The sequence below is a fragment of the Anas platyrhynchos genome, chromosome 2 (assembly GCF_047663525.1).
Source record: "Anas platyrhynchos isolate ZD024472 breed Pekin duck chromosome 2, IASCAAS_PekinDuck_T2T, whole genome shotgun sequence".
In the NCBI taxonomy this organism is placed as follows: Eukaryota; Metazoa; Chordata; class Aves; order Anseriformes; family Anatidae; genus Anas; species Anas platyrhynchos.
Window position 1 is genome coordinate 145842845 of NC_092588.1, and position 15461 is coordinate 145858305.

The window sequence follows — 15461 nt, forward strand, 5'->3', positions numbered from 1 at the left end:
TCATTTATCAAAAGTCATTTTATTGACAAAATAGAATACTCATATTTGCTCTTACAGGGGTAGCCTCTAAACGTTTTTACAAAAAAATTTACAGACTGTATAGCTTTGGATATATACATATTTTACACATCTGTACAAGGTAACAAATAATTATATAAATACATCCTTTAATGTAGGAAACCCGTATTTATCTGGGGTGTATAATTAAGACATGTTTTGATTCAGTCTGTATTATAAGGCATTTGCCTGGTCATCAATATCCCAAGAAACCTGCAGTCCCAGCAGACTCCCACCTCAGGATGGGGGGAAGGAAGAGCCTCCCTCCCCTGAGCTGCTGTTAGTCCAGAGTGAATCAGAAGCTGCTTTGCCTTGCCCTCTGCAAGACACGGGTGAGCCCCTACCCTCCTCTGCCAGCAAAATAATAAGCTGGCTCCTTGAAGTACATGCTCCCTGCATATGAATGGAGGGGAAGGAGGAGGGGGCTGGAGCCCGGGGCCTCTGCCAGCTGCATTGTTCTATACAAGCTGTGGCTAATAAGGACCATTAGGGGTTCATTAATGGCACCAAACAGTGAGGGGGCATTTCAGGCAGGCCAGTGTCCCTCATTCCCTAACCTTTGGCTTCTTTCCCCCTCCTCACACTTGAGACAGGGGCATCTGCTTGGGGTAGGAGACAGAGCTGGCGGTGCCCGATCTCCACGTCAGGCCAGTGCTGACATCGCTGTAGAGGGAGCCACCACCGCCCGCCCCAAGTCCTCCGGCTGCAGCAATTGCAGCCTGCCCGCCTGCCCCTGCCCCTGTGCCCCCAGCCACAGCAGCACCTTTGCTGGCCCAGCAGCAGCGGGTGCAGAGAGCCCTCCAGGACTCAAGGGTCTTGCCAGACCAGACCCAGACACCAGAGGTGATGCCCACCACCAGGCACATGAAGTACTTGAGCATGAAGACCGCATAGTCAGGGCGGCGGGCCTGGTCAGGCTGCTGGTCACGCAGGCAGGGGCAGTTGTGTGTGGCCTCCCATCGGGGCCGGTTGTGCTGCTCATAGAAGAGGCAGGCGACCACGCTGGCAGCTGGCACCGTGTAGAGCACAGTGAAGAGGCCCAGGCGTATCATCAGCTTCTCCAGCTTGTGGGTCTTGGTGGGGCCGCCCTGCTGCTTGATGACGCTCCGGATGCGGAAGAGCGAGACGAAGCCAGCGAGCAGAAACATGGAACCAATGGCCAAGTAGATGAGCAGCGGTGCCAGCACGAAGCCCCGCAAGTTCTCCAAGCTCTGGTTGCCCACGTAGCAGATGCCAGCCACGGGGTCCCCGTCCACAGAGCTGAGTGCCAGCACGGCAATGGACTTGACGCTGGGGAGCAGCCAGGCGGCCAGGTGGAAGTACTGCGCGTAGCCAGCGATGGCCTCGTTGCCCCACTTCATGCCAGCAGCGAGGAACCAGGTGAGGGAGAGGATGACCCACCAGATGGAGCTGGCCATGCCGAAGAAGTAGACGAGCAGGAAGACCACAGTACACAGTGCTGGGCCGGTGCTCTCATACCGCACGTGCTCAGCCACTGCCAGCTCAGGCTGCAGCTCGGCCGCACCGCCTGCTGCCCCGCGTCCCCCTGCTGCTGCCCCCGCTGCTGCCGCACCACCTCCAGCCCCCGCCGCCCCAGCACCCGCACCACCGGCCCCCGCACCACCGCTGCACGCCACCTTCTCATGGCCAGCCACCAGGCGCACCAGGTAGCCGAGGGAGACGAAGAGGTAGCAAGCAGCCAGGAAGATGATGGGCCGCTCGGGGTACTTGAAGCGCTCCATGTCGATGAGAAAGGTGGAGACGGTGGCGAAGGTGGAGAGGAAGCAGAGCACGGACCAGAGGCCGATCCAGAAGGCGGTGAAGGCGCGCTCGTCGGGGCTGAAGTAGGGGTTGTGGCAGGGCAGGGCGCAGTTGGCGATCTGCCCCGTCTTCACGCGGTTGTAGAGCGGGTGCCGCTCGCTGGACACCGACACCATGGGTGCCCGGCACTGGCAGCCCGGCTCGCAGGGCGGCGGTGGCCGTGGCTTGCGCGGGGCCTCAGCCGGGGGCACGGCGGCTGCGGGGGGCGCCTTGGCGGGGCTGCCCGGCTTGGAGCCGCGGTGCGGGGGCTTGGCGGGGGGCGGTGCGGCCGTGGTGAGGTCCGTGCGGTTGTAGTCCATGCAGAGCGTGTCGGGGCTGCCCTGCTCGGGGAGGCGGTCGCAGCGCATCCTGTCGGGCCAGGCGAAGCCGTACTGGCGCATGAGCGGGGCGCAGCCGGCCTTGGCCCGCTCGCAGACGCTGCGGCAGGGCGGCAGCGGCTTCTTGTAGTCCTCCAGGCAGATGGGGGTGTACATGCTGCAGAGGAAGAAGCGCAGGTCGCTGGAGCACTGGATCTCCACCAGCGGCCAGAACTGGTGCACCTCCAGCCCGGCCTCGTCCTGCGTGTCGTGGTTGAACTGGTTGGGCATGTAGGTGTAGTTGTAGCCGATGCCTTTGCAGAGGGGCACGGTGATCTCCTGGCACGACAGCTCCTTGGCCGAGGAAGAGGAGGACGAGGAGGAGGAGGACGAAGAGGAGGAGGACGACGAGGCGGCGGCGGCAGCCGAGGCGGCGGCGCAGCCTGCGCGCTGCAGCAGGGCCAGCGCGGCGAGCAGCGAGGTGATTTCCAACAGGTAACTCCACTCCATGCTCGGCGCCCGGCGGCCCCGGCAGCCCGCCCCGCCGCCCCCGCTCAGCAGCCCCGGCCCCGGCTACCCCGTGCCGGCCGCAGGTGAGAGGGGGCTCGCGGCCCCGCCGCTCGGGACGGACGGACGGGCGGGCGGACAGACGGACGCTGCGCCGGTGATGATGAGGACGGGGGGGTGGTGGTGGTGGTGGTGGGGGGGGCTCCGCTCAGGGCAGCCCCCTCAGCCGCCGCCGCATCTCTCGCTCTCGCTGTCCCCGCTTCCTTCGCTGCTCCAGGGAGGGAGAAGCGGCGGCGAGGAGAAGTTTGGCCGCCGAGTCCCCGCTCAAAGATGGCCGAGGCCGGCCCCGGGGGCCGGGAGGCGGCTGCAACCCCGCGGCGCCGGGCTCCCACCGCCCCGAGCGGGCAGCGGGGCTGGGGCGGACCGGGAGCGGCTCCGAAGCGCCGGGAGCTCGGCGGGCGCAGCCTCCAAGCGCCCCCTTCTCAAGCTCAAGGCGGCCGCTCCTGCTCCTGGCTGCGCTCCCCCCTTCCAGGCGCCCCCGGGCCGCGAACCCGCCACCCGCGAGGCGCGGGGCGAGCCCGGCAGCGGCTGGGCGCAACTTGTCGCTCCCCGGCCCCGGCCGCGCCAGGCCGGCCGCCGCGCTTCATGAATATTTATAGCGAGCGCCGCCGGGCCCCGCCCCGCCCGCCCCGGCCGCCTATCACGCGGCGGAGGGAGGGGGGCAGGCTCCGGGCCCCGTTAAGGTGGAGCGGGGCTGTGGGATTAGTTGTTTTTTTTATTATTTTATTTTTATTTTTTTTATTTTTATTTAATTTTTGGTGCGCTTTTAGGGCTGCGAGGCTGGAGCTCGGCTGGGTGCAGGCGCGGGGGTCCCGGTCCCCAGGCGTGCCGCGGAGCTGCGCCCACACACACACACACACACGGGGGCAGCGCGGCTTCGCTGCGCCCCTCTTCTCACGGCGTTGGGGTAAAAACGTGAAATTTTAGAGAAATCCGGGGTCCAGAAACGCGGCGTTTGCAATAAAACCGCACTTTGTGCCGAAGCACGGAGCGGCGGCTGGCACACGTGCCGCAGGTGCGCGGCTCCTCCCGGGGACCTGCAGCCCGTCCCTCAGCCCCGACCCGCGGGGCCGCCCCGTGAGGAGCTCCGAGAGCCCCGCTCCCGGCGGCCGTTGGGAGCCTGAGGGCACGGAGGCGCCGCCGCCGCGCCCGGGGGGGCCGCTGTGGAGGCGTGAGGGGCCGCCCCCTCAGCCCGCCGCCGGACCACCTTAAGGGGAGCGGCGGCCGCGCTGCCGCCCGCCCCGGCCGCTCGGTGCTCGCGGCGCTGCGGGGCTCCCGCTGGGGCCGCCGAGAGCCGGGAGCCGCGGCCCCGCGTCGGGTGCCTGGGCCCGGGGGGAGCCCCCGGCGGCAGCAGCGGGCGGGCGGGGCCGCGCGTTCGCCGTGTGGCCGCCGCGGGAGTTGGCGAAACTTCTCCGCGCCCACCTGAGGGAGCGTTGTGTGCCCTCAGGGCTGGCGGGGGGGCGCCGGGGCCGGGCTGCTCGGCGTGTCGCGCTCTGGGGCTGTTAATCCCACCGCCGCGTGTATATCAATACACGTATATATATTTTTAGGGCGTGTGTGTCGAATTCAGAACTTTCCCCAAAGCACGAGGCGGTTAATGAAGCTCCACAGCAGTTGAAGCGCCCCGAAGCCGAACAAAGCCCGGTGAGGGGTGTGCTCAGCCAGGGGTCCCCGGGGCTGACACTGACCAAAAAAATCCCCCCCGAGCCCCCCAAAGCGGCCCTGGTGCTGCTCGAGGCGTGCCCTGCCTGAAAACCGCTGCTGAACGCAGGAAGGAGCGAGCCTGGTCAGGAGATGGGGGCGAGCACAAATCCCCGCTCCGTCAGGATCCCTCCTGCCTGCCACAAAGTGCCTCTGTGCTGAACTTCAGCCCTGCAGATGTGAGGTGATGGCTTCCAAAAGCAACACAGATGCTGTAACGTTTCCATTGCCATACTTCAGCAAGGAAGCTCAGGAGACATGCTGAATGCTGCAGTTTAGGATTACACTGCAACTCTCCCAGAAAGGGGAGAACACCAAGTTTCTCAACAGAACGCTTGGCTTCGTGCTTACTGTCGGTCATATAGGCTCTGGTTTCCTTGCAGTGTGGAAAGAGATGCAGTGCAAAGATACTGCGTGCCTTGAAGCTGTTCGGTAACAACAAAATCGGTGCTGTGGAACTTCATAGCAGTTTAATAACGCATATGTATCCGAGTTCCCTTGCAAGACCACGGTAATTTGTCAAATTGTCTTTCAGGTATACAAAACAGCCCAGCCGTGGGGAGGGCGCTTTACTTTATTTGCCTGAAAAGCAGCCTGAATGGCTTAAGGCTGTGGAATCACTGCCCATTGTGTGCTCCTCCAATGCCGAGACTTCGCTAAAGTCAGTAGAAGCACTGAGATGAAGGAATCAAGGGTCAAGTCTTAAACATGGTTTGTGTGTTTTTTTCCAGAAAATACAGCAGCTGCATTTTCGGAAAAGCTGTGCTTTGCTATAGCAATACAGCTTACTTTCAGACACTTTGTAAGGGTTTCAAAACAAATGTCCAGTCACCAAATCATGCAGAAACATAAATCCAGCAGATGAAGGCAAGAATGTTACAGATACTACAACTTTTTGCAAACCTGTAGATTTGACAAGTAGATAACAATTTTGCAAATCTTTGCTGCCACAAATATTCATGCCACTTTTGTTCAGGCATTTAGGCTCTATTGCTTGTCACTGGCTGCTCTATAACAAACTGAATTTTTGTGTGCATCTAAGGCTTTGCACTTTTGGTTGTATGGATCACACCAAACCTGGTAATGGGAACTGCAGGACTTTTCAGTTTGAGAGATTAGTAAATTTGCTTGATTTATTTATTTACTTATTTTTACTTGAAAGTAAAATACCACATAAAATCTTGGTTTGAAATAGTATTTTGTTTATTTAAAAATACAGATGTTTAGTTCATAAGAGTGGAAAAATGCATTTTAATTCCCACCTGATGTTCTCCAGTCAATTTTAGCGGGGCATTGTCTGTACTGGATAGGTCAGTGAATGGCACTTTTATTAAAAAAAATGTTTGAAAAGAAAATTTCAGTCCATGGAAATTGTTCAAATAATCTTGTTAGAATGAAGCCTTGACTGAAGGCAGTAATTTCATGGATTAAATCCAGAAGGGACTGTTTAGGCTGATCTCCTTCCTATCGCAGGCCACAGAGCTTTACCCAGAGACTGTTTCTGCAAATAGTGGTTAGCTACAAGACATAGGGGATTTTGCATGGGCAGCGTGTTGAACAATGCCATGAAATGAGAAACCAGAACTTTGTGAGGACAGGGTAAAGGGCAACTGGAGGAGAGAATGTCTTTGTAGGCAGGTGCAGTAGTGTAAGGTGGAGTTGTGTCATCTTCCTGTGTTCATTTTTTCCCTAAAAAGTACCAACTAAATGTAAAAGAAACTTTTTTTTTTTTTTTCCCCAGTTCAAACTTTTCTCCCACATGCCATGTGTGGTCCAAAACCGAGCAGCGTGATGGCACTCCAATATGGGAAGGAATACATTGATTTGTAGTTCTGCAAGTCAGCAAAGTAGAAGTTACATGTAAAAATCTGGCACTATAAACTTACAAAGAAACAAGAATGGGAGAGTACAAGTCTGCATATGTATCCTATATTTTGATGGATATTTTTCCTTTCACAGAAAAATTAAATAGCATTGGCACATCTGAGGCAGCCTGTATTTTATTGTGACTCCTGCAAACTTTTTGTAGACAGGAAGAAGAATGTTCTGTTTACATCGTTTCGGTGCTGTCAGATCTGATTGTGGATGGGCAAACTACCACGATGCTACCGTTTGTTTGACTTGAGAGGGCCTTTAGCCAAAAATAAAATAGGCTGTATGCAATCTACTGTGTTAGCTACTTCTGGAGTGCAGTGTGCAGGTGATGGAGAAGGAGGAGAAACTGCTGGAGGGGCTTTGCAGTCCTTTTACCATAAAGGAGGATGACACAGTGATTGATGAGTGCTGTGTTCTGAGGATTGCTCCAGCAGTGAAGCTGCAGGTTGTGGCCCTCAGCATGGCTGGAGGATTTTTTTGCTGAATATAGGAGAAGACCTTGGTTAGACTTCTTCCTGAGGCCACTCTGGATGTGTAGGCTTAGCTAAAGAAGCATGAACCACAGAATCAGCATAAGAAGGTAGTGGGAGCAGCAGTTTAGCATGAGGACTACATAAGATGAAGGTGTATCAAGGGGTTTACCTTTATTCCCCTGCACCATACAGTCAGTGGTTGGGCTGCAGTGTACTGGCACACTCCGCATAATCATGTAATGCCCCATTTCCCTTTGGTGAAACAATGGAGGGGAAAGGAATGCAAGAAAACATAAGGCTTATGAAAGAAAAGGAATGTTCTTGAGAGCAATCTTTTTGTTGTTGTTGTTTTCTTTAGTATTAATTTTTAAATTTGCCCATTATTTAGCAGACTTTATTTATATTCCACCTGTGCTACAGATTGTAATACCTCTTGGTATGGTGTTTCACGTAAGATAAATCCTGTGACTTTTAAAGACAAGCTTTTCGTTTTTCTGCATTAAACAGTCCATTTTTTCATCTTTACCATATGTGGAGAGTAGTACAAATATCACGCAGTTCAATTGCTACACATATTAAGTGTGTATGGATGCAGCACATAGCGTTGTCTTTCTCTGATTGCCCAGGTAACCACTTGTTTGCTTTCTAGCAACTGCTAGAACATTAATTTGTAAATGTCATCTTGAACCTAGATGAGGTTATGTGGATCCAGGCTGGCAGGGAGAAGCTTGGTCTCTGGTGGTAGTACGAGTGCCTGTCTATGCAGCATTCATTCTTGCCCCAGTGTGAGTGCTCTAGATCTCCAGCATGCCAGTGACTTCTGTGGTGATATGGATGATTCTGTCCCCATACTTAATCAAAATGCTGTTAAGGATTATACATGCTCAAATGGCACATGCACCATCATTGCTCCCAGCATTGGCTAAGAAGCCTATTTGGTGAATCTTCGTTTTTTGAGACCCCAGTTTTAACAACTTGGGAAGAAATCCCTGCAAAGATTCTTATAAATACTGCTGCTGCATTGCCGTCTGGCTTACCTGACTGAGCTGTAGCCATCTGGGATGAAGGGCTTCCAAATAAGAATTACAGTCTGGTCTTAAGATGGTGTGGCATGCATGTATCTGGTCTTTGATGTCAGATCTGCAGGAATGAAGGAGGCTCTATTTTTTAACTTGACCTACCTTAACTTAGTGGCATGTATATTTGGGTTACATGATAACAGACAGGGTGATAAGGGGAGTAACTCTTAACAATTCTGAGTATTGAAGCTGACAGAACCACAACAGAGAAGCTGAGAAGTGCAGGGTTCTTTCTCATGTGCTGTAAATCAAACTTGGAGTGGCTCAGCTGCTATGTTGCGAGGAACCGTGGGACTGCAGGCAAGAAATGTAGCAGCCCAGCCTGTGGACAGCTCTGTCCCAGCTGATTCAGCCTGGTGGAAGCAGACTTGAGAGTCAAGCTTTGAGCTAAGGATGCCCCATCTGCCAGCAGGTTATTCTGGGCTATCTGAATTGATGCAGAGACAAGGTTAGGCAGCATAGTCCAGTTTGACTTACCAACTTTTGCATTATATAATTATATAGGGACAACTGCTTATGTGTATGCCCTCTCTCATGCTATAAATTAAATGAAAAGCTAATGAAGCCGTGCACTTAACAAGGGAGAAGTGAAATGAACAAAAGAATTTTTGTGTTGAAAGGCATGGATAAAGACAAAACCCAGATATAATGAGAAAGTGAAATTTTATGCAACTCATTTGAAGAGAAACTTGGGTTGTTAAAACCTTGAACAACAAAAAATTGTTCATTCTGATATTACTTTTTACACCTCATGAGTCCATAATAGCATAATTTAAAGGAATAATATTTCATATCCTTATTTGAAATGGAGATTTTTTATGTTTCACTGTTTCCAATCCCAACTTTTTGATGGAGGATACACAGTGGTAATATTTAAAATATTGAATGATAAAAATCACACTTAGAAATTCTTACAGAAATTACTCATTACCCTGGAGTTAAAATGGAAATAACAAACATATCTTTCATCACTCATTCTGAATATTTATTCTTTGTATTTCACTTACTCTAAACAAAGTTTTTATCTCTGGGGTTAGATCCTGACTAATCCTTCACTGTACTAATTTTGCTGGGACAACACATAAGTGGCTGGTGATTCCAAATATGAATAAGTACAGCAGGCTTGGGCTTGTGTTAATTTTGATGAATAAATTGGCCTCGAGAATGACAAGTTGTGTTAGCACTTTTCACTTTATAACGTTAGGCAGTCAAAGATGTTAACTCTATGCAGGGAATTAGCGTTAAGCAGTGCTTATATGGAACTCTTATGTGCTGTCTCAGCAGAAACTCACTCTTAAAAACCTTTCTCTATTTTTATGTTAGTAAAAGAATGGTGTGATTGAAAAGCAAAGTGTTGAGAGGAATTTCACTGTAATAGCAAAATGTCCTTTCTTTCATTTCATCCATTGAGTTTTTAATAAGGATATTTCTTTGCCAGTTCCTTTGAGTTTTCTTGTTTCTTAGTTGGTGCTAATGATGGCAGTAATAGTCCTGAGCGTGTGTGGTGGGGGAAAAGAAAATAGTACCCCATTGGTATGAGATTTTTTGCAGTTGTCTTTTGTGGGCTCACAACAGTGTTACAAAAGATGCAGTCTTGATTGATTTCTTTTATTTCTTTTATTTATTCATTTATTTTGCATTCGGAGCAGGGTTGGGGGGAGGGAGTTGCATGGCTGGAAACTGACATGAGGGATGAGATGGATAACAGACATTTAGGCCTAACATTCAACTGCAAACTTTGTCCTTAGTAGTAGTCATCTGGTGCTTCCCTGTCTGGCTGGGGTGGTTTCTGGATGAGAAATCCATTGTTCCACTGGATTTGGGGGTCCTAAGAAAAAGGGGTGATGACTGCCATAATGGCATAGCTGTTACTCTCGCTCTTTATTGTACTAGCCTTGTCAAATTAATTCCTTCTGGTTAATTCACTGAATTAGAGAGCCCTGAAAGGGACTAATAAGTTGAATGTCTCATTTTCTTGCTACTTGGCTGATTTTGGTATACAGATTTATTTATTTATTCATTTTTACAGATTTCTTACCTAGTGAGCATAGACGTTTGAATCCTATCTTTATTCTTTGCTGACCTGGGTTTTTGTTTGTTAGGCCGTTTGGTAATTTATAACTTTGTACTCACACATGAAGTTATCCTGTCTAGTGAGCCCTTATTGTTTTTATTTTGTTTTAGCTCCTTAGCTTTTGAACAGTCCCACTAACCTGTTATGAAAAATTTGAAACATTTTACTACTATTTAATGTATTTCTGATTTGTGTATGGGTGGACCCAGGTGTTCGGCTGCAGGTTAATGAGTAAGACATTGCTTTTTTAATTTTTGCCTTTGTTTTCCATGAAAAAACTACATGCATTGATGGAATTCAGAGGAGTGGAAGACATTGTCTGAAAACTGAAACTTCTTGATTTGAAAAATGTTACTGCAGTTCTCCAGCATTATAATCTGGACGCCTGCTGGTCCTATTCTATAAAGTTGAGAGGGCCTACCATCTTTGACACTGCACCATGATCTTTGCTTTTTGAAGGGAGTGTAGGAGGTGGGGAATCCCTCAAAGTGATGTATTGTTGGAGTTGACCTTTAAATGGGGAGTGTTGATAGAGATCTGCTACATAAAGCAAGGTAAGCCACAGATTAATTTTGTTGTTATTTTCAATCAAAATACTTTGGTTTGCAAGTTTGGCTTTTTGGAAAAGCTTATTTGCAGAAGCACATACTTCAGGCATGCAAAAAGAAAAAAAAAATCCAACCAAAAAGTGTTTAACTGAAAGCCCCATTTCCCATCAAAAATAGATGCAGTGGAAAATTTTCTAGCAGACCTATATTTAACCTTCTTGGATCAAAATTCAGTTGTTGGACTGAGGGAGGCAGACAGAGGTTTTTTGCTGCTTTTGTTAAGGTGTCTGTTTTTTCACTCATGACATCTGCCTGGTTTTCCAGCTATATTCAACCTTGTTATAATTCTTGCTATTGCAGCATTTTACAGTGTTCAGAATGCTAGTTCCCACTGGACTCAACTGGCTGGCGATATGTGCAGACTGAAAGTTTCTTTCAAGAGGTTTCAAATCCCTTCAAAACCAAGAGGTTTCAAAGCAAGATGTCTTTCAAATCTTGCTAGTTTTATTTTGGTGCGTTTTTAATAAATAAATGTGAATAGCTGTATCAACTGGACAGTGCATATGCACAAGACATAGCATCACTGCACTACAGTTCCCGGTTCTGTGCCCAAGGTAGACGTGTTTTGGGATGTTGTGGGTACATGGCTTTGCCCTGGGAGGCAGCTGAGCACCATGGAGCCACTTGCTCACTCTCTCCAGGTGGGATTGTGGAGAGGACTGGAAAGGTAGAAGTGCAAGAACTCACAAACCTGACAACAGGTTTGAGGGGGAATGGGCTAAGTACTTGAAAGAGTAAACCCATTGTGGAAAGCTAAACAGATAAATCAAGTAAGTCTTAAGGAATTCCCCTGAGTGGAATGTAGTTGAAAGCTAAGGAGTTATTCAGGGAAAACACTGTATTTGATTTCTTTGCTTATGCTCTCTTCTTTTGTCACTGATTTGTGGCTACTTTTGGAAGCAGGATACTGAACTAAGCAGACCTTTGATACGAATGAGCATAGCCATCCTTGTGTAAGCAGAAATGCACTGATAAATGAGTAAGTCTAGTCTTTGGCAATCTGGAATTCAGCAAACTTTATCAGAAATGAAACTTCATTGTTCAAGAAAGGTGTAAGTCAATTACAAATGATGCAAAGATTGGGTTACAAAATTTTGTGTGAATAGGTTGTGATTTTTGGTGTCTCAAGCTTTGTATTGATTTTTATTTATTTATGTATTTTTCTTTTGCAGCTTCCATTTCTCTTTAATTTCTCCTTGCAATAGGGAGAATTGCTACAACTGTGCCTCAGGTACAACTGTGAGCCATTTTGGGTGTTCTTCCAAAGACAGTGGATAGAATAACAGCGTAAGACTCCTAAGGCTACAGCAGAGTTCACTGCACTTTCTAAGAGAAAGACAAGAAGAGAAAACAAAGCAAATAATGAAATTTAGGAAACAAAACTGTTAATATGACCTACATGTAGTTTTAGAATGTACGTTATGTTCAGTCATTAGTTCAAGGTTAGAATGTAGGTTGCTGCCAGAATCTATCAGGAACTGGCAACGTGGTGTTTCTTAAGCAAAAGTTCACTGTTAATTTTTATTGCTTGTTTTGCATCTTAGCACTTACAGAAATTATCTTTCCAGATATTTTTAACTTTGTTTTCATAGCAATGTAACTTATGTTACATAACAATGTAACTTCATGACTGTTAAAGAATACTGTGCTTTTTACCTTCATAACCATTAGTGATCAAGTCTGTAGATGAGCATATGCTCAGTTTTGTAAGATTACAGACAATTTTTCTATATTTTAAATAAATTATTGAGAAATTTTACAATTACCTGAACTCGAATTACATAGTTTTACTTCTGAATACTTCAGTTTATTTCACAGTTATATTGACCAAAATAGATCAGGCTTCTTTTGTATCTTTTCCTGCTAAGATATGCACATTTTTCTTGAAATTTCTGTCAATTACAGTACAGTTACAGTTACAGTTACAACTGTCAATTACAGTACATTTTCAGTAGATGACTTGTAATTTCCCTGTTATTATTTTTGAAATTTTATAAGTAAGTAATACTAAGAAAATATAATAGTCAGACAAAGTTAGAAAGGAAGAAATTGTTTGGGTATTGTTGAGAGAGAAATTCATCATTCTGCTACCAAAACTGTGATGAGTAAGAGGGTGGAGAAAAGATAGCACAGTAGTGAAGTATACGAGTGAATTCCTACGGTACCACTTTCCAGTTATTTATATGTGGAATCCACATACAGTTTGAAGGTTAGTGCTCTGTGGTTGATTATCTTTACTGAATCATTTTATAAGGAAGGAATTTGAGTACATTAGAATTCCTGAACTGCAAGAATAACAAAAAAGAGATGTCCATGTTTTCCTAAAAATGCAACGAAAACATATACATATTTTTAAAAGTGACCTACAAATTTGTGAAGAAGAGATTGTAATCCTGTCTCAAAGGGTGTGTCAAGAATAGTGAGAATAGTGCAACCTCTCTCAAGTCATTTGTATGCCTTAATCTGAATTTTAATTATAGTGTCAAGAAGTGAGAGGCATGTAAAGTTGCCAAATTTGTCCACTCTTTTGAAACTAGAAGTATTGTGGGAAGTAATTGGGTGCGAAATAAATGTGTTCACAAATAATTGGACTGAGACTTATTAAATTTCTTTTATTTAAGTAGTAGGTAGCAACTACTGAAACTTCAAGGAAAAGAAGATTACATCCTGCAAAACTTTCTCATCCAAATAGTCTATACTAACGTCATTGATCCTGGCTACTTGAAAGTGTCTGCTTGCTTGAGAAATGGTTTGTAAAACTGGTCTTCAAATGAGAGATGGTATTAGAAAACAACAAGCAAAATCCATTTTACAGTGGGAGTTAACTTTTGGGGGCTTTGGGCAAAGAACATCAAGGTTTCTTCAGCGCTCACTATTATCAAAACTGTTTTTCTTACAGGTAACCCTTTATTGCCAGAAAAAATGTGGAAGAGGTAATGAAAGAAAACAGTATGGTAAAATACATGTAAAGAATCTCATGCCAAAGCCAAGAGAGTTAACGGGTGTATTTTCTACAGACTTAGAAAATAATGAAGGTAAATAGAAAAAGTCTGCCATGGCTTAACAAAATTAACTTGTAAGTATCAGTCTCCTGATTATTGAATACAGCTGTTTGTGCTATCTCATTAGTGTTTTTGAAACAGTCACTGTTTTTCTGAGGGCCACTAGTTTGGATTGAGGTTGGTGGTTTTAGGTGTAGCAAAGCTAAATATTATCATATTCAGTTTTAAATAAGTTGCTTCATTCTGTTTGTAAAACAAAATAAATTCAATATACTTGATTGCATAGTTAACTAATGTAGAGTTGCTCAAAAAATATCTTCCCTACTATGATGCACAGAGATTAGATTAGACTGCTACAGAATAATGTGATAATAATGATTTCCTTAAGAGAGTACAAAAGCAGCATGTAAGTTTTAACTGACATCTATTGACACACAGCATCAGTTGGGAGCCCCATCAAACCTCCTATTCTTTTCTGTTTACCCCCTCCTGCTTTTATTTACAGTCAGCATATCTGTTAATTAGCTTCAGGTAGAATAAGTTCTTCTAAGAAGATCTCTTGTCTTCCTGGTGATGGCCCCATGAGGTGACCCATGTACACACAGTCTGTGAGTGAATTAATCTTTAATTCATTAATTTTAGTGATTCTGTAATGTTTAACTGCTGGCTTGTTTTCCTACCCAGCAATCCGTGTTTGGACAATTGTGGGCTTTGACTCCTGTTGACTTCAATGTCGTAGACACATCCCAGTGAGCTCTCTGCATCTTATGGTTACCTCTCAGGATGGAAAACTACACCTTCTTGTAGTTTTCTGTTTTGTTATGATTTGACCAAAATGCATACAACGTGTTGGTGGCTTCCAGGTAAATGCTCTGTATCACTGAGATTATTTACCCTGCTTTCATTGCCTTTGCAGAATAAAATTACTCTTCCACTTCCTTAGCTATCTCTGTAGTACAGTGTCTGAATGGAATATTTTGCAAAAATGTCTGATGAAATAGTGCCAAGCCTGAATCTCACAAGTGTTTTTTTTTTTTGTTTTTTTTTTTTTTTTGCTTGTTTGTTTGTTTCATTTCTTTCAGGGGACTGTCTTAGTTTGTAGGGTCTCACCAACTTCAGACATTTTGATGATGTGAAGCTGTTTTATAGCCACAGCTTGAATTTGAACACTGTATGTGGTGGTCATAGAACATTTCTCTGTCAGTACTACCTGTTTATTTGGAAAGAAAAAAGTTGCAGTTATGCTTGCAGAAAAAAAGAGGAGCATGACTGAAAGATCTCCTGAATAAATGTACAGTATATGCTCCAAGAGGCGAGAGCAAATCTGTGCATCTCACAGACGTGAGGGTGTTAGAAATCCTGTAATTTCAGTGTTAATGTTTGTGTTTGTTTCATCTGAAACCTAGGAAAAGAAAAAGTGGGCTACTTACCTGTACCGTCAACTGTAAGTAATGTCTTAAAGTGACAGGCAAGCTTCTCCCTTTTGCCAGAATGTCATTTATTCCTTCTTCACCCTCCATTTGAGGAGTAGTCAAAAACAAACACCTAAGCATGGGTTACAGGTACCCTTGGAATCCTCCTTCCCAGGACAAGTACAATGGTGGGAGCCATAAACTTCACCCTTTCCTAGTACGAGTGTTATTACAATTCAATAAGAGAGCTTTACTTACAAAAACTCAGTGTTTTTTGTTAATCATAGGCTATTTTTTTTTATTAAGTATAATTCTTTGTAAAATTCCTTTTCCTTTATATTGGAAAACTACCTCAAAGTAATACGATTATTTCTATTCAGTGTGGAAATTTTCATGCTGATCTAAATCATTTTATGCTGGCACAATTGTATACCAATGGCTAAATTTTGTGGATAGATTGACCTGGGTAAAATAACTTGGTTTTAAAGGAATTAGA

At 46.2% G+C, this 15461-nt stretch overlaps 1 protein-coding gene and 1 long non-coding RNA gene across 10 annotated transcripts in view; one reads left to right on the forward strand and one right to left on the reverse strand.

Annotated features, from left to right (window-relative positions):
- Positions 1 to 3327, reverse strand: FZD8 (frizzled class receptor 8). Its single transcript, XM_038174844.2, has one exon. The coding sequence runs from the start codon at positions 2682 to 2684 to the stop codon at positions 636 to 638; it is 2049 nt and encodes a 682-aa protein (XP_038030772.2). The 5' UTR covers positions 2685 to 3327; the 3' UTR covers positions 1 to 635.
- A 347-nt stretch (positions 3328 to 3674) lies between these two features.
- Positions 3675 to 15461, forward strand: part of LOC101789704 (uncharacterized) — a 208769-nt gene continuing 196982 nt past the window's right edge. For 5 of the 9 annotated variants that reach the window (XR_002398501.3, XR_011807085.1, XR_011807086.1 and 2 more), the window contains exon 1: positions 3675 to 14416. This is a non-coding gene — a long non-coding RNA (uncharacterized lncRNA). The remainder of the gene's footprint in view (positions 14417 to 15461) is intronic. The other 4 variants (XR_011807081.1, XR_011807083.1, XR_011807084.1 and 1 more) reach the window with 4 other exon arrangements.